A 17,322-nucleotide genomic window follows, 5' to 3' on the forward strand; every position below is an offset into this window, starting at 1 on the left:
CACACGGGGGGGGGGGGGGGGGGCACAGGGATGCGGGGGTTCAGCACCAGGAGGGGGGGGTGCGCGCCAGCACCCGTGCCCCCGGTGACGCCATTCCACCAGACACCCACTGGGTGGGGGGGGGGAAACATGAGGTGGGAGACACCCCCCCCCCAAAACTCTGTGGGGCCCCCCAAAAGCGGGCCCCCCCCCCCCCTCCCAGCAGCAGGGCCCCCCCTTGGCGACCGCCGGAGGTGAGGAAACGGCTCACGTCACCGACCGCAGCGCTGAGGCTGTTGCACCGGAAACCATCTCGACGGCACAGCTGCGGCAAAGGGGGGGGCTGTGACCCCCAACCCCCCCCCCCCCCCCCACGGCGGGTCCCTGCGCCCCCCCTTGTGTCCCCAGATGTGTCCCCACGGCAGCAGGGGGGGGAGCCGTGCTGCTGGGCCCAGCCAGGCCCCTGGCATGGCACCGGGCAGGATTGGGCCTCGGCTGGTGCCCCACGGTTTGGGGTGACCCCCTGGAGGTGGGGGGACCCCCCCCCCCCCCCGAGCTGGGACAGGCACCCCCAGCACGGCCACAGGCGCCGGTGGGCACCAGCACGGGGTCAGGGTGCTGGTCGGGGAGGACCAACGTCACCTCGTCCGTCTGTCCGTCCATCCATCCCTCCATCCATCCCTCTGCCTGCCCGTCCCTCTGCCTGTCCCTCTGCCTGTCCCTCTGCCTGTCCCTCTGCCTGCCTGTCCCTCTGCCTGTCCCTCTGCCTGTCCCTCTGCCTGCCTGTCCCTCTGCCTGTTCGTCCGTCCGTCCATCCACCCACCCGCCCCCCCGTGCCCTCATTCCTCCATCCCTCCCTCTGCCCATCCCTCCCTCACCTGCCCACACCCCCCCCCCGCCTGCCGCCCGCTGCCCGCTCCCTGCCAGACCCCCGCGCTGCCCGTACCTTGCACCACGCAGAGGGACGTGGTGAGGCTGGCCCTGAGCTCCGGATCCGACACCGTTTCCACCAACTGAATCAACTTCTTCACGTGTTTCTTGGCCCCATCGTGCCGCCTCACCTCCGCCCGGATGGCGGCCAGCACCTGCTGCCGGGGGGGGGGTCATGGCACCCTTAGGTGCGGGCAGGGTCCCGCCGGGTCCCCGGGGTCATGGCTCAACCCGGGGTTCTGCCCCGCTCGACGGCATCAACCCCTCGGTTCATCCGGCCCCGCCGCCACGCCGGGCTGCGTTTCCTGGCTGGCGTCACCCCGGTGGGGCTGGCGTCACCCCGGTGGGGCTGGCACGGGCGCCCGCCGGCGGGCGCAGGGTTGGGCCTGGGAACCCAGGGAGCACCGGGGCGGCGTGGCGGTGCCCGGCCCCGTCAACGCGTCGGGACACGCCGGAGCCCGTCGGACGGCACGGCACGGCCCGGCACGGCACGGCCCGGCACGCCCGCGCTCGCCGCCTCCGGCAGCCCCACGACGAGTGGGGACGCGGCGGGGAGACGGGAGGGAGCTGGCGGGGGGGGACAGGCCGGGGACACGGGCGATGGGGACAAAGCGGCACGGGACACGCGGACGCAGCCGGGCACTGGTCAGGGACACGCCAGGGACACGCGTGTGCTGGGGATGCACCGGGACACTTAGACGTGCGCCCGTGGGAGTCTCGTGCAGCCTCAGACACGCTGGGGACACGTGTGCAGGCACACAGACACGCTAATGACATGTGTGCAGTGACACAGGCACACTGGGGACACGCGTGCAGCCGTACGTATGTGCTAGGGACATCTGTACAGAGGTGTGAGGGACACGCGTGCAGCCATGCAGACACGCTGGGGACATGTGTGCTGCCACGTGGACATGCTAGGGACACACGTAGATGTGCTGGGGACATGCGTGAAGCCACACAGGGGACACGTGTGCAGTGACACAGGCGCATCAGGGACGCGTGTACAGTGACGAATACACGCTAGGGACACGTGTGCAGCCACGGAGACACGCTAGGGACATGTGTACAGTGACACGGACACGCTAGCGGCATCTCACCCTCACGTCAGGCGGCCATGGGGTCCCGTGGGGAGGGGACGGGGACACCACGGGACCCTCGGGGACATCCCCCCTGCCCAGCCCCACGGCTTCCCGCCACCCTGACGTGGCCCAGCACCCACCCCGGGGTGGGGGGGACAATAGCAATGGCCACTGTCCCCCGGCGCCCCCCAAGCAGAGGCGGGGAGACGGGGGGGGGCAGGTGGGGGTGGCGAGCGGAGGTTTATTGGTCTGGGGGGGTCTCAGGGGCTGAGGGGGTACGAGGAGGCCACGAAGCGCCGGTTGTCCCCGTAGAAGGAGTTGGCCCAGGAGTAGGTCTGGATGGTGGCGGCTTTACCCCCCAGGCTCACGTGGCACCTGCAGGGACGGGGACCGTGACACCCCCCCTCCCCCAAAAGCCACACCGCATCCCTCCGTGTGTCCCCTGTCCCCCCCCCCCCCCCGTCCCACCCCGTGGGTCCCCAACTCACTGGCGGTCGGGTCGGGTCTTGTAGCAGAGGGTGTAGAGGGCCAGGTCGAATTCGGGGCTGGAGCCCACGAACGCGGAGCCCACGGTCTTGAGGTAATCGCTCCAGCGGTACTGCAGGGCCAGGACGTCGGGGAAGGTGACCCACTGCGGGCACGGGGCGGGGGGGACACGTGTTAGGGGGGGGGTGGGGGGACAGCGGGCACGGCCACCGAGGGGACGCCGGGTACGGCCACGGAGAGGGGGGGACTCTGGGTACGGTCACGGCGGGGGGAAACGGGGACGTCGGGGATGCGTCGGGTGGGGGGAGGCGGTGGGGGGGGGTGAGGGGGAGGGTGGGGACGGCTGGTGGGACACTGGGGACAGGGATGGGGCGGGGGGGGGGACGAGGAGGGTCGGGGAGGGTCTCTAGGGACGCTCACGGGGAGGGGTTAGCGATGGCGGGGACCTCGGGGACGGTCACGGAGGAACCGGGACCCTGGGGATGGTCCCGAGGGGATGGAGACCCTGGTTGGGGACCCTGCGGGTGCTGGTAGCGGGGATGGGGACCCCGGGGGCTGCCAGGAGCCGGGTCCCCATGGCGGCCGTCCCCTCCCGGGGTCCCCGTCCCCGCACTCACGGGCCCGTCGTAGCTGTAGCTCAGGTAGTTGAGCCGCCCCGAGCGCTCCAGGGCGTAGAGCTGCACCCAGCTGTGGCAGCCCGACACCTTCCCCTTCTTGATCTCCCCTGGGCGCCGCAGGTGAGGGAGGGTGGCACCGACGCGTCCCACGGCCCCCCGCCCCGCCTTCCCCTCCCCTTCAGCCCCACGTCGCCTGTCCCCCCAGCTCCAGCCTCCCCGTCCCTTCCGTGTCCCCAGCTCCACCTTCCCCGTCCCCCCACGTCCCCCCAGGTCCATCTTCTCCATCCTTTGTGTCCCCCCAGCTCCATCCTCCCCGTCCCTTCTGTGTCCCCAGCTCCAGCCTCCCTGTCCCCGTGGTTTCCTCCCACTCCACCCTCCCCATCACTACCGTGTCCCCCCAGCTCCGTCCCCCCTGTCCCCCCGCATCCCCCCCAGCTCCATCCTCCCCGTGTCCCCCCACTCCATCCTCCCCGTCCCCCCACGCCCCCCCCCCCCCAGCTCCATCCCCCTTGTCCCACAGTCTCCCCCCTGTCCCCACCGCGTCCCCCCGCCCCGTCCCCCTCGTACCGTGGAAGACGTGCTCGAAGCCGGAGGAGTCGAGAGCCTTCCCGCTGGAGCGCGAGTAGAGCCCGAACCACATCTCCTTCAGGTCAGCGCGGAAAGCCTCCTCCGAGGGGTAGAGCCCTGAGGGGACCGCACCGCCGTGGGGACAGCCCCGCCGTGGGGACAGCCCCGCCGTGGGGACAGCCACCCCCCCGCCCGGCCACAGACACACACACCCCCCCCCGGCCCTCCTCATCCTCACCCCCTACCCTTGGCGAGGAAGAAGCTGGTGAGCGTGGCCATGACGCGTGTCTGGAAAACGGCGTCGAGGAAGGCCTCCTCTTCTTCCTCCTCCTCGGCCGTCACCGTCTCGTCGTGACCCGTCACCTCGTCGTAGTTGTCCAGCAGGGCCAGGAAGCGGGAGAAGGTGGGCTGGGAGAAGAGCCGCTCCTCCGCCACGTAGGAAAAGAGCCTGGGATGTGGGGAGGAGGGGGGTGACGGGGGCGGGAAGGGAACGGGAGGGATGGAGGGGCCGGGGCGGACAGACGGATGGACGGGACAGACGGATGGACGGGACGGTGGAAGGTGGGACAAGAGGGGGCGGATAGCTGGACCCGGTGGGCAGGGAGATGGCCGGAGAGACGAACGCACGGACGGGCAGACGGATGTGCTGGGGGTGAGGAAGGCCAGAGGGACGGACGGACACACGGAGAGTCGGGTGGACGCGTGGGTGGATAAAGGGATGGAGGAAGGAAAGGAGGGAGGGATGGAGGGATGGAGGGATGGACAGAGGGAGGGAGGGATGGAATGATGGACGGAGGGATGGATGGAGGGATGGAAGAACAGAGGGACGGAAGGATGGAGGGATGGTGGGAGCGATGGCGGGAGTGATGGATGGAATGATGGATGGAGGGGTGGGCAGAAGGATGGAGGGACGGAGGGATGGCGGGAGGGATGGAGGGAGGGATGGACAGACCACTGGGTGAAGGAAGGTGCCCCGGCCCCCCGGCCTGCTCCTGGCCCCCAGCCCCCACCTCTGGGGAGCGTAGTCGGTGCCGGCTCCGGCCTGCTCGGCGGTGACCCGGTGCTGCAGGTGGAGGACGATGTCCCCGGTGCCGGCGCGGTTCTCGTCAGCGCTGTAGAGCTGCTCCGAGAGGCTGCTCAGCTCCTGCTCTGACACCGACAGGACGGTGACGGGGGCTGCGTCCCGATGGTGCCCCGGGAGGGGGGACGCCGGGCCAGGCCCCCCACTGCCCCCCACGCCAGCGAAGGCCAGGAGCCAGAGCAGCCCCAGCGCCGCTGCCGCCATGGTGCTCGGCCGTGCCGGCCCGGCCAGGGGGGTTTATAGCCGCCGCTATCGCCACCGATAACGCCCGAAGGCCGGGCCGGCAGCAGCTGGCCTTACCGATGGGGGGGGGGGGACACACCGGTGCCCAGGGACACACACCGGTGCCCAGACACACACACCCCCTCCCCCTCAAGCCCAGCCAGGGCAGGTTGGGGGGTTCAGCCGTACCCCATGAGTCACCCCAGCTTTGTCCAGGCACCAGCTGACCCCCCCGGCTCAGCACTGCTCAGAGCCTGGCTGTCCAAGAGCCAATTTGGGGACACCCCCCCCCCATTTTTACCCTTGCCCCCCATGGCCGCACAGGGCAGGGGCTCCCCAGCCCCCTCCTTGGGTGTTTAACACCCCAAAATCCCCAGGCAACCCCCCAGGGAGCAGCCTGGCAGCAGCCCCCCCTTATCGCCGGGGCTGTTTAATATTTAAGGGACCAAATGTGGCCCCTCCAAGGTCTTCCCAGGGACTGGGGGGGGGCGGGGGGGGGGGGGAGCACGGCCCCCCCAGTCCCCCCGGCACCCAGCTCTGGGATGGAGTGTGGGGGTCTTGGGGTACTGGGGGGGCTGCAGAGGCCATGGGGAGACTGGTAGGTTGGGGGGGGTCTGGAGGTGGTGTGGGGGGGCCATGGGGGCCTATACGTACTGGGGGGACTATGGGAGACCACAGGGCAGTCTAAAGGATTGGGGGGGGCTGTACCCCATTGACACCCCGCTGCATGGGGGGGTCTTTGGGGTACATGGGAGGTTGTGGGGAACCCTGGGAGGGCGTAGGACTATGGGGGGGCTATGGGGTACCTGGGGGGGCTATAGGGGACCATGGGGTGGACTGGAGAAGCTTTTGGGGGGGGGGGAAGAGTCCCCCTGGGAGCTATGGGGGGCTGAGGGGTGCCTGGGGGAATGGGGGGCCATGGGGCAGGGGGGGCACGGAGGATGGGGGCAGCCTGGGGGGACTATAGGAGGTCTATGGCACCTGGGGGGGGATATAGGGGACTATAGGAGACCCGGGGGGGTACAGGGGGGCTGTGGGGAGTATGGGGGGTCTGTGGGACATGGCGGGGCTACAGGAGGTCATGAGGGACCTGGGAGGGCGGCTAGGGGGCCGTGGGGGGCAACAGGCAACCGGGGATGCTATGGGGGGCCTTGGGGGGCCTGGGGGGCTATAGGGGACCTGGGGGGGGGGCCCTGGGCCTGCCCCGGGCCCTCAGACCCTCCTCCCGCCATCCGGGCATTCACTCCCACCACGGCCTCAGAGCGCGCCGGGCGCATGCGGCTGCCCTTCCCAGCGGGCTCTTCCGCCCGCTTTTCCCAGCGCGCATGCGTAGACAAGGCCGGGGGGGCGGGGCGGGAAGGGAAGGAGGAGGAGGAGGAGGAGGAGGAGGAGGAGGAGGAGGAGGAGGAGGAGGGGCAGGCGGAGCCGGCGCAGGCGCACGGCGGTGGGCGGGGCGCGCAGGCGCAGTGCGGCGCTGGTCGCGGGGCCGGGATTTAAAGGGGCCGGAGCGGCCGGGGCTGAGCTGCCCCCCGACTCCCCGCCCCCTCCCCGGGACCCCCCCGGGACCCCCCGCCATGGTGTGCGGCGGCTTCGCCTGTTCCCGCAACGCCCTCTGCGCCCTCAACGTGGTCTATGTGGTGAGCGGGGCCGGGGGGGGCCGGGCAGGGCAGGGCCCGGGGGGGGGGCCCGATGGGGCCGGGGCCTGCAAGGGGCGCCCGCCCCCGGATTTGGGGCTGGAGGGGTCCCCTGTGGTGAGGGGGGGGTCCCCTGTGGTGTGTGTGGGGGTCCCCCTGTGGTGAGTCCCCTGTGGTGTGTGGGGGGGTCCCCCTGTGGTGAGGGGGGGTCCCCTGTGGTGGGGGGGGGGTCCCCCTGTGGTGAGTCCCCTGTGGTTTGGGGGGGTCCCCCTGTGGTGAGTCCCCTGTGGTGAGGGGGGGTCCCCCTGTGGTGTGGGGGGGGTCCCCTGCTGCTGGGACCCTCGGGGTGGGGGGGGGGCACACACACCATCCCCCCAAAGGGTGGGGCTGGGGGGGGCCGGGACCCCCCGGGGGGTGCCAGGCTCAGAGGTGGGGAGCGGGGTCAAAGGTCACCCCCCCACCCACCCCCCCAGTGTCCCTGTGCCAGCCCCGGCCTCCCCCCCCCCCCCCCCGGACCCCCGTGGGGTGGGGGGACCTCGGGCTCTGCCCCCCCCCCCATGGCCTTGGGGGGCCTCACCCCAACCGCGAGGACCCGGGGGGGGGGTGGTGACATCCCGGGGGGGGGGACACACACACGACACTGGGACCCCCCAACACCCCCCCCACGAGCCTCCAGTGAGCCCAGTTCCCCCACACCCAACTGGGGAAACTGAGGCAGGGTGACACCAGGCCCCCCCCCCCCATTACCCGAGGGGGGGGTCCCCAAGTGTCCCCCCCCCCCCCCCCAGCTGGTGGGGCTGCTGCTGATCGGGGTGGCCGCCTGGGGCAAAGGCTTCGGCATCGTCTCCAGCATCCACCTCATCGGCGGCGTCATCGCCGTCGGCGTCTTCCTCCTCCTCATCGCCATCGTGGGGCTGGTGGGGGCCGTCCACCACCACCAGGTCATGCTCTTCTTCGTATCCTTTCGTTTGGGGGGGGCATGGATGGCACCCCCCCCCGGTGTCCCCACCCCCCCCCCCCCCGGTGTCCCCAGCACCCCCCCGGTGTCCCCAACCCCATCATTTTGCCCCCCCATGGGATGTACCCTTTAATTGGGGGGGGGGGGGGCACCCCAGCACGGACCCAACCCTGGAAATATTGGGGGGGGCACAGATGACACGCCCCAACGTCCCCCCCCGTGTCCCCAACGTCCCCCCCGTGTCCCCAAACCCGTCAGTGTTGTGTCCCTCACCCCCCCCGCCATGGGACGTATCCTTTAATTTGGGGGGGGCAGACTGAGCACTCGGACATAGATTCAACCCTAGAAATATTTGGGGGGGGGGGGCACAGATGACACCCCCCCAGGTGTCCCCAACCCCGTCAGTGTGCCCCCCCCCCCCATGGGTTATATCCTGTAATTGGGGGGGGGGGGACACGGGACTGAGCACCCTGCCATGGACCCAACCCTGGGAATATTGGGGGGGGGGGGCTTGGTACCCCTGTTTTGGGGGGGGGGCAGTCCTGGGAGTGTCACCACCGGGGACCAGGGGCAGATGGGGGGCAGGGGGCTTTGTGGGGTGACAGAGCTGGGGGGGGGGGGCGCAGTCCTGTGTGTCCAGGCCCCCCCTTAACCCCCCCCCCCCCCAGTACATGATCATCCTGGGGCTCGTCTTCATCTTCCAGTTCGGCGTCTCCTGCTCCTGCCTGGCCATTAACAGGAGCAGGCAGGTGAGTCCTGCCCGCACCCCTGCCTGCACCACCACGGGGGGGGGGGCACACCCCCCACACCCCCCCAGCCCCATGCATGCCCTGGGGGGGGCCCCACAGCCCCCCAAAAGTGTGCAGAGGGGCGGGATGGCGACACCCCCTCCGCCCCTCGCCGCTGGCGGGGTTTTCCCTGTGTGTGGGGGGGTGGAAAATCACTGGCTGAATATTTTATTTTATTTTGGGGGGGGGGGGTCCCTGCCTGGTGCCCCCCCCCCCTTCTCCCCGGCACAGGAGGGGCTCTTCAGCTCCGCTTGGCCCATCCTGAGCAACGAGACGAAGACGGAGCTGGAGCGGCGGCTGGACTGCTGCGGGCTGCTCAACCGCAGCGCCGACCCCCCCGCCGCGCACGCCTTCCAGGCCGACTTCCACGTCTGCCCCGCCGTGAGTGGGCTTTTAGGATGGGGGGGGGGGGGGTCCCCAAAACCCTTCTGCCCCCCCCCCCACAACCGCTCACCTGATCTCTTTACCCCCCCACCCCACCCCGCAGAAGTGTAAGACCCTCCTGGGCAAAGACCCCCGCGCCAAGTGCCTGACCTGCGGCGAGAAGATGCTCCAGCACTCGGATGAAGCCCTGAAAATTTTGGGGGGGGTCGGGCTCTTCTTCAGCTTCACGGAGGTAAGGGGGGGGGGGGTGTGGGGGTGTCTTGGGTCTCACACAGTTTGGGGGGGGGGGGGGGGTCACTGCAGCCCCCCCCAAACCCCCCCACCTCTCTTGCAGATCCTGGGAGTGTGGCTGGCCATGCGCTACCGCAACCAGAAAGACCCCCGGGCCAACCCCAGCGCCTTCCTATAGCCCGGGGGGGACACGCGTCCCTGCCAGGGGGGTGTGGGACCCCCCCTCCCCGCCCCCCACGTCCCCCGGCCGCCGATCGGCCGCCCCCCGCGGCCACATGAAGCCTTGGGCACGTGTGTCCCCTGTCCCGCGTCCACCCCCAACCCAGGACAGCAACCCCGGGGGGGGCCCAGGGCCACCCACCCCCCCCTGCTGGGAGGGGACACCGTGCCAGGAGCCCCCCCCCCCCCCCCATCCCACTCTGGACCCCCCCAAACTGGTGCATACTGGTTATTTATACACCGGGAAGGGGACGAGCGGCCCCCAGCCCCCCCCCGCTGGGACACACACACACAGGGTGGCACGTCCCTTCCCCCCCCCCCCCCCCCCCCCCCCGCTGCCACCGCAGGGACGTCACCGTGTCCCCAATAAACACCCTCCAGCGACTCTGGCTCCGGCTCTCTGTGGGGCAGCGCGTCGGGTGTGTGTCCCCCCCCCTGCCCCCGCCATGGGGCACAGCCCCCCTGTGTCCTGTCACCCCCCTGCCATGGGGCAGAGCCCCCCCCGTGTCCTGTCCCCCCCCCCCCCCCGCCATGGGGCAGAGCCCCCCTGTGTCCTGTCACCCCCCCCCCCCCCGCCATGGGGCAGAGCCCCCCTGTGTCCTGTCACCCCCCCCCCCCCCCCGCCATGGGGCAGAGCCCCCCTGTGTCCTGTCACCCCCCCCCCCCCCGCCATGGGGCACAGCCCCCCTGTGTCCTGTCACCCCCCTGCCATGGGGCAGAGCCCCCCCCGTGTCCTGTCCCCCCCCCCCCCGCCATGGGGCACAGCCCCCCTGTGTCCCCCCCCCACCATGGGGCAGAGCCCCCCATGTCCTGTCCCATCCCCCCCCCGCCATGGGGCAGAGCCCCCCCGTGTCCTGTCCCCCCCCCCCCCCCGCCATGGGGCAGAGCCCCCCATGTCCTGTCCCCCCCCCCCGTGTCCTGTCCCCCCCCCGTGACACAGGCCAGGCGGGTGTGGAGGTGGGTGGGGGCCGGGGTGCTGCCCACCCCCCTTTATTAGCAGACAAGTGGGGTGCCCATCTCTGCCCCCCCCCCTTGCACGAGGGCTCCCCGATTCCCCCGGCTCCGTCGTGCGAGCGGAGCACCAGTGCAGAGAAGCGGCGCCTTCCCTTGCACACGGCTTGCACGAGGATGGGGGGGAGGGTGTCACGTCCTCCTACCTTGCACGAGGATGGGGGGGCACATCCTTCTCGCACGAGGACGGTGGGGCTCACGTCCCTCCAAGTTACGGGGGGGTGGGGGGGAGGTGGGTCCTTCTTGCACGAGGATTGGGGGGGGGGGGGGCAGGCACATCCTGCTTGCACAAGGGCCTCACGCTCCTCGTGCAAGGGGAGGGGGGGGGTGTCCAAGGCACTCAGCGGGAGCAAAACCCCGTGCGAGCCCCTCGCACGCCCCCCCCCCCGGGGCTGGGAACGGCTCCGCTCCCTGTGTCTGTAACCACGGGGGGGGCAGTGGGGCGCCCCCCCCCCCCCCCCCCCCCCAGGCAGCCGTTACCCCTCGCCCGCCCCCCGGTCCTGGAGGTAGAGGTGCTGCAGGGCGTCGTAGGCCGAGATCCGCTTGTAGGGGTTGAAGGTCAGCATCTCCTGGGGGGGGGGACACCAGGGAGGGGGGGGACACCAGGGAGGGGGGGTCACCAGGGAGGGGGGGACACCGGGGAGGGGGGGTCACCATCGTCACACCCCCCCCCCCCCCCGTGCACCCAAAGGGGGCTGCAGCGCTCAGGGCGAGCCGTGGCTCACATCGTTCCCCCCACCCCAGGTGCTTCGTGTCCCCTGTCCCCCCCGGGTGTCCCGTGCTGGGTGTGTCCCCCCCCCACCACCATGGGGTAGAGCCCCCCCGTGTCCTGTCCCCCCCCCCCCCCCAGCCATGGGGCAGAGCCCCCCATGTCCTGTAGCCCCCCATGTCCTGTCCCCCCCCCCAGCCATGGGCCAGAGCCCCCCGTGTCCTGTCCTGTCCCCCCCCCCAGCCATGGGGCAGAGCCCCCCCGTGTCCTGTCCCCCCCCCCCAGCCATGGGGCAGAGCCCCCCCGTGTCCTGTCCCCCCCCCAGCCATGGGGCAGAGCCCCCCCGTGTCCTGTCCCCCCCAGCCATGGGGCAGAGCCCCCCGTGTCCTGTCCCCCCCCCCCGTGACACAGGCCAGGCGGGTGGGGGCCCCCGGTGTCTCACCAGCAGCAGCTGGGTCCCCAGCGGCTCCATCTCGGGGACGAAGCCCTCCACGGGCTGGGGGGGCCGGGCGGTGAAGGCGCAGCGGGGCAGGGCCACGTCCAGGGGCCACTCGTCCTCCACGGGGAGCCCGATCATGCTGGGGGGGGGGGGGGGGCAGGGTGAGGGCTGGGGGACCCCCCCGGGCCCAGCCCAGACCCCCTGACACCCCCCACCCCCCCCCCCAGAACCCCAAAAACTTACTCAAAAATCTTGCCCAGCTGATCGGCCTCCGAGTTACCGCAGAAAAGTGGCCTGGGGGGGGGGATGGGACACACAGGGGTGTCACCAGCCTGGGGGGGGGGGACACAGGTGGGGGGGGGGTAACCTGACCGTCCCCCCCCCACCCAGCAGCACCCTGGGGACCCACGTGAGTGTTGTGTCCCCGTCCCGTGTTCCCCCCCCCCCCACCCCACTCACTTCCTCCGGAACATCTCGGCGAAGATGCAGCCCACGCTCCACATGTCCACGGGCGTCGCGTAGGTCGACTGCAGCAGCACCTCGGGCGCCCGGTACCACAGCGTCACCACCTGCCACGGCACCCGCTCAGCCGGCCCCACGGCCACCCGGCCCCACGGCCACCCGGCCCCACGGCATCCCAGCTTCGCGCCTACATCAGCCCCAGGCCACCCAGACCTGCGGGCACCCGGGATCCGCAGCTCCCAGGACCCACGGAACCCAGAGCTGCCCCTTCCTGGGACCCCCCCCCAGCTCTTCGGGTTCGTGGCCAACCCAATGCGTGGCCACCAGGAACCCAGAGCTGCCCCTACCTGGGACCCACAGCTCCTTGGGGTTCATGGCCAACCCAACCTGTGGCCACCAGGACCCACAGGAACCCAGAGCTGATCCTACCTGCAACCCACAGCTCCTTGGGGTTCATGGCCAACCCAAGCCATGGCCACCAGGACCCACGGCCACCCAGATCTGAACCCACCTGGGACCCACAGCTCCTTGGGGTTCGTGGCCAACCCAACCCATGGCCACCAGGACCCGTGGCCACCCAGATCTGAGCTCACCTGGGACCCACAGCTCCTTGGCTTCATGGCCAACATGACCCATAGCCACCAGGAGCCACAGGAACCCAGAGCTGACCCTACCTAAGACCCACAGCTCTTTGGGTTCATGGTCAGCCCAACCCATGGCCACCAGGACCCACGACCACCTAAGTCTGTGCCTATTTGGGACAACCACAGCTCCTGTAGACTTGTGGCCACCCAAATCCGTGGCCACCCAGCCCCAGGGCTCCCTGGATTCACAGCCAGACGCTAAAGCCACCTAGACCTGGGACCCACCGCTCCACCACGTTCCTGACCACCCAGACCTGTGGCACCCAATGCCAAGGCCACCTGGCTCTAGGGCCACCCAAGACCCACAGCTCCTTGGAGTTATAGCCCACCTGACCCATGGCCACAGGGACCCACGGCCACCCAGATGTGAGCCCACCTGGGACCCACAGCTCCTTGGGGTTCATGGCCAACCCAACCCATGGCCACCAGGACCCACAGCCACCCAGATCTGAGCCCACCTGGGACCCACAGCTCCTTGGGGTTCGTGGCCAACCCAACCCATGGCCACCAGGACCCATGGCCACCCAGATCTGAACCCACCTGGGACCCACAGCTCCTTGGGGTTCGTGGCCAACCCAACCCATGGCCACCAGGACCCACGGCCACCCAGATCTGAGCCCACCTGAGACCCACAGCTCCTTGGGGTTCGTGGCCAACCCAACCCATGGCCACCAGGACCCACGGCCACCCAGATCTGAGCCCGCCTGGGACCCACAGCTCCTTGGCTTCACGGCCAACCCAACCCATGGCCACCAAGACCCATGACCACCCACCTAGGCCCCATAGCTCCCTCCACCCAGCCCCACGGCCCCCGGGACCCACATCTCCCCCACAACCACGCACCACGGGGGTCAGGGCCATCTGGCAGCTGTAGATGCGGGCCAGGCCGAAGTCGGCCAGCTTGACCTGCCCGCTGCTGGTCACCAGGATGTTCTCGGGTTTGAGGTCCCGGTGCACGATGCAGTTTGAGTGGAGGAAGTCGAGGCCACAGAGGAACTGACGCATCAGGTCCTGGGTGGGTGGTGGGGGGGGTGACAGCGCCGGCGTGAGCGGCCACCCCCCGACACACTGGAGCGTCCCCCCAAAAAAAAAATTGTTCTCGGTCCCTTGACCCACCTTGATGGTGTCGAGGGGCAGCCCGGGCGCGGGCGCCTTGTCCAGGTAGGTCTTCAGGTCCTGGTCCACGTGCTCGAAGATCAACGTCACCTTGATCTCGTGCTCCGTGCGCGCGGTGGCACAGACGTCCATCAGCCTGGGGACAGCGGGGGGGGGGGGTGTCAGTGGGGTGACCTGGGACCCCCTCAGTGGGGTGACCGTCCCCCTGGGACCCCCCATCGCTGCTCCCTGTGTGTGTCATCCCCCCCCCCCCGGAGATACAAGGGTGGGAGGTGGTCCCCCACCTCCTGTCCCCCCACCCCACGGCACGACGTGGCGTCTGTCCCTTGTCCCCCACCCCATGGCCGTGGGGCAGGACCACGGGGTGAAGCCGAGGGGCGGGAAATGGCTCCCGTCGTGTGTGTGTGTGTGTGTGTGTGTGTGTGTGTGTCCCCAGCCCCACGGCGGTGGGGCAGGAGCCGTCCCGTGTCCCCCACCCCACGACCTCGGGACGAGACCGCGGGGCGGGTGCGCGACGACGCAAACCCCCTCCACGCGCGACGGCGGGCAGCGATGTGGGGTGGCGATGTGGGGCGGTGCCGTGGGGCGGCGCCGTGGGGCAGCACCGTGGGGCGGCACTGTGGGGCAGCGCTGTGGGGCAGCGATGTGGGGCGGCGATGTGGGGCGGCGCTGTGGGGTGGCGCTGTGGGGCGGCGATGTGGGGCGGCGATGTGGGGCGGCGATGTGGGGCGGCGATGTGGGGCGGCGCTGTGGGGTGGCGCTGTGGGGCGGCGATGTGGGGCGGCGATGTGGGGCGGCGATGTGGGGCGGTGATGTGGGGCGGCGATGTGGGGCGGCGATGTGGGGCGGTGATGTGGGGCGGCGCCGTGGGGCAGCACCGTGAGGCGGTGATGTGGGGCGGCGATGTGGGGCGGTGATGTGGGGCGGCGATGTGGGGCAGCGATGTGGGGCGGCGCCGTGGGGCAGCGCCGTGGGGCTCACTGGACGATGTTGGGGTGGTCGAAGTGCTCGAGGCGCTTGAGCAGGGCCACCTCGCGGACGGTGCTGAGGGGGAGCCCGTTCTCCGTCATCTGCACCCGCACGTTCTTCAGGGCCACGAACTTGCCGCTCTGCAGGTCCCGCGCCTTGTAGACGGTGCCGTAGGCGCCCACGCCGATCTCCGCCACCGGCTCGTACTGCGCCCGCCCCTCCTGCGCCATCCTGCCCGCGCCCGCAGCGAGACCCCCGGCACCCTGCAGAGACACCCCCAGCACCCCCCGGCACTCAGCACCCCCCCGGCACCCAGCACCGAGACCCCCAGCACCCTGCAGAGACACCCCCAGCACCCCCCGGCACTCAGCACCCCACTGGCACCCAGCACCAAGACCCCCGGCACCCTGCAGAGACACCCCCAGCACCCCCCGGCACTCAGCACCCCCCCGGCACCCAGCACCGAGACCCCCAGCACCCTGCAGAGACACCCCCAGCACCCCCCGGCACTCAGCACCCCCCCGGCACCCAGCACCGAGACCCCCGGCACCCTGCAGAGACACCCCTGGCACCCCCCCTGCACCCCAGCACCCCTGGCACCCCTCTGTCACCCTGCACCCCGCAGCGAGACCCCCCCCCCCAGCACCCTGCAGAGACGCCCCTGGCACCCCCCCTGCACCCCAGCACCAAGCACCCCTCTCTGTGACCCAGCACCCCACAGAGAGACCCCCGGCACCCCCCGGACGCTGGCACCCAGCACCCCACACCCTCAGCACCCCTCTGTCACCCAGCACCCCGCAGCGAGACCCCCGGCACCCTACAGGGACACCCCCAGCACCCTGCGGCCCCCGGCACTCAGCACCCAGCACCCCTCTGTGACCCAGCACCCTACAGGGAGACCCCCCAGCACCCCACAGCCCCCGGCACCCAGCACCCCTCTGTGACCCAGCACCCTACAGGGACACCCCCCAGCACCCCACAGCCCCCGGCACCCAGCACCCCTCTGTGACCCAGCACCCTACAGAGAGACCCCCCAGCACCCCACAGCCCCCGGCACCCAGCACCCCTCTGTGACCCAGCACCCCACAGCCGCCGGCACCCAGCACCCTACAGGGAGACCCCCCCAGCACCCCAGAGCACCCAGCACCCCCCCTGTCACCCAGCACCCCGCAGCGAGCGAGACCCCCCCCAGCACCCGCCATTCTCCTGGCACCCAGCACCCATCCCCCGGTGACCCCCCGGCACCCCCCGACCCCCCACCCAGCACCCAGCCCCCCCCCCAGCACCCACTGCCCAGCCCCCCCGCCCCCCCCCCAGTCCCCGGCCACTGCCCCTCCCCCACTGACACGCGTGGAAGGGGGCAGGGACCCCAACCCCCACGGGGGGGGGAGGGGCACCCACGTGGCCGGGGTTCGCGCGTGGGGGGTGCCACGTGCGGGGGGGGGGGGCGGGGGGGGCCGGGACTCACCGGGCGGCGGCGCGCGGGACTCGGCGGCGCGAGCCGGGCGGGGGGGGGGGGGGGGGCGGGGGAGGGGGCGGGGCTGGAGGACCGGAACCACCGAGACGGGGCGGCCGGAAGGGCCGGGGAGGGGGCTAGAGGGGACCCCTGGGGGGGGAGGGGAGGGGGGGAGGGGAGGGGGGGGCAGCCCCGCACGCGGGGGGTCCCGGGGGGGGGGGGAGGGGCGCTGGGACACCTGGGGTCCTGCCGGGGGGTGGGGGAGGGGCCGGGGCCCTGCTGGGGGGAGGGGCCGGGGTGGGGGAGGGGCGGGGGGCGGAGCGTCCCCGGGCGGACTCGAACCCGCGGCGCCCCCTGGCGGCTGCGGCGGGAACTCCGGGAGGGACACGCGGGACAGCGGGACACGGGGGGGGGGGGGGGGGGCGGGACGGTGCACGTGGAAGGGGGGACAGCGGGACACGCGTGGCTTCGGGGGGGGGTGCCGTGGGGGGAGGGGTGTCTGTGGGACAGGCTGGGACACGCGTGTGCACGGACGGGACCCACGCGCGCGGACACGCGCCGTGTACACACACCCACGCACACGCCCCCGCCCCCCCCCAGCCCCACTCCAACACCCCACGCTCCGTGCGCGCCCCCCCGTGCCCGAGCTGCTGTCCCGCGTGGGGGGGGGGACACACACACGGGGGGGGGGGGAGGGACACGGCACTGCGTGGGGACCGGGGCACGGGGGGGGCCGGGGGGGGGTCCCACGGGGGACCGGGGAACACGGCACCCACGGGAGGACCCGGGGGGGGGGGGGGGGGGCCGGGCTCTGTCCGTGGTGCTGAACCGGCCCCACGGCGGCAGCGGGACACGGGTGGGGGGGGGGGCTGTGATGGAGCCCACGGGGACACCTGGGTCCATGGCGGGGGGGGGGGGCACTCCCACGCGTGCAGCCCCCTCGTGCATGCGTGGGCAGGACGGGGGGGGGGGGGGTGTCCCACGGGTGCCCCCGGTCAGCGCCGCGCCCCCCCCCCCCCCCCCCCGCCGCTGTCACCACGCTCGGCTGCCCCAGGGTCCCCACGAGGGTCCAGAGTCCCCAGCGCTGACGTCAGCCCTGTCCCCACGTGGGACATTGACCCCCCCCCCCCGTGTTTAACCCCCCCGTGGCCGGCGTGGGGCGGGGCTCGCTGCCCCCCCCCCCGTGGGTCTGGGACCCCCCCCCGGCAGTGGGGTGCTGGGGGGGGGGGGGGGTGTCCCCCACGCTCTGCCCCCACCCTGTGCCGCGCCCGGCGGCTGCGGGGCCACGTCACCCCTGGGTGCTGCCGGCACGTCGGGACAGGCACCCACCCACCCACCCAC

The 17,322-nt window shown here is 71.9% G+C and overlaps 3 protein-coding genes across 3 annotated transcripts; 1 reads left to right on the top strand and 2 right to left on the bottom strand.

Annotated features, from left to right (window-relative positions):
• Positions 1–2,209: 2,209 nt before the first annotated feature.
• LOC142598618 (uridylate-specific endoribonuclease C-like) lies at positions 2,210–4,958 on the bottom strand. Its single transcript, XM_075737627.1, has 6 exons — positions 4,669–4,958; positions 3,904–4,106; positions 3,659–3,775; positions 3,092–3,198; positions 2,477–2,619; positions 2,210–2,363 (listed from the first exon to the last, which is right to left on the bottom strand). Exons 1-6 carry the CDS (start codon positions 4,941–4,943, stop codon positions 2,249–2,251), a joined length of 960 nt encoding a protein of 319 aa, XP_075593742.1. The 5' UTR covers positions 4,944–4,958; the 3' UTR covers positions 2,210–2,248.
• Positions 4,959–6,475: 1,517 nt separating this feature from the next.
• On the top strand, positions 6,476–9,556 carry TSPAN31 (tetraspanin 31). The gene is made up of 6 exons (XM_075737894.1): positions 6,476–6,598; positions 7,384–7,551; positions 8,222–8,302; positions 8,573–8,722; positions 8,829–8,957; positions 9,060–9,556. Exons 1-6 carry the CDS (start codon positions 6,536–6,538, stop codon positions 9,132–9,134), a joined length of 666 nt encoding a protein of 221 aa, XP_075594009.1. The 5' UTR covers positions 6,476–6,535; the 3' UTR covers positions 9,135–9,556.
• Positions 9,557–10,127: 571 nt separating this feature from the next.
• Positions 10,128–16,034, bottom strand: CDK4 (cyclin dependent kinase 4). The gene is made up of 8 exons (XM_075737892.1): positions 15,994–16,034; positions 14,538–14,788; positions 13,557–13,692; positions 13,284–13,451; positions 11,794–11,903; positions 11,578–11,628; positions 11,338–11,473; positions 10,128–10,755 (listed from the first exon to the last, which is right to left on the bottom strand). The coding sequence occupies exons 2-8, from the start codon at positions 14,753–14,755 to the stop codon at positions 10,663–10,665; spliced, it is 912 nt and encodes a 303-aa protein (XP_075594007.1). The 5' UTR covers positions 14,756–14,788; positions 15,994–16,034; the 3' UTR covers positions 10,128–10,662.
• Positions 16,035–17,322: the final 1,288 nt, after the last annotated feature.

Source organism: Balearica regulorum, chromosome 29 (assembly GCF_011004875.1).
Source record: "Balearica regulorum gibbericeps isolate bBalReg1 chromosome 29, bBalReg1.pri, whole genome shotgun sequence".
In the NCBI taxonomy this organism is placed as follows: domain Eukaryota; kingdom Metazoa; phylum Chordata; class Aves; order Gruiformes; family Gruidae; genus Balearica; species Balearica regulorum.

Coding starts and splice junctions, on each gene's coding strand:
- LOC142598618 (XM_075737627.1), bottom strand. CDS start 4,943: ATGGCGGCAGCGGCGCTGGGGCTGCTCTGGCTCCTGGCCTTCGCTGGC. Junction 3,199..3,658: donor CTTCGAGCACGTCTTCCACG/GTACGAGGGGGA, acceptor TGCGGCGCCCAG/GGGAGATCAAGAAGGGGAAG. Junction 2,620..3,091: donor GCTACAGCTACGACGGGCCC/GTGAGTGCGGGG, acceptor CCGTGCCCGCAG/TGGGTCACCTTCCCCGACGT.
- TSPAN31 (XM_075737894.1), top strand. CDS start 6,536: ATGGTGTGCGGCGGCTTCGCCTGTTCCCGCAACGCCCTCTGCGCCCTC. Junction 7,552..8,221: donor ACCAGGTCATGCTCTTCTTC/GTATCCTTTCGT, acceptor CCCCCCCCCCAG/TACATGATCATCCTGGGGCT. Junction 8,958..9,059: donor TCTTCTTCAGCTTCACGGAG/GTAAGGGGGGGG, acceptor CCTCTCTTGCAG/ATCCTGGGAGTGTGGCTGGC.
- CDK4 (XM_075737892.1), bottom strand. CDS start 14,755: ATGGCGCAGGAGGGGCGGGCGCAGTACGAGCCGGTGGCGGAGATCGGC. Junction 11,629..11,793: donor GCCGAGATGTTCCGGAGGAA/GTGAGTGGGGTG, acceptor CCCCCCCCCCAG/GCCACTTTTCTGCGGTAACT. Junction 11,474..11,577: donor CAGCTGGGCAAGATTTTTGA/GTAAGTTTTTGG, acceptor CCCCCCCCCCAG/CATGATCGGGCTCCCCGTGG.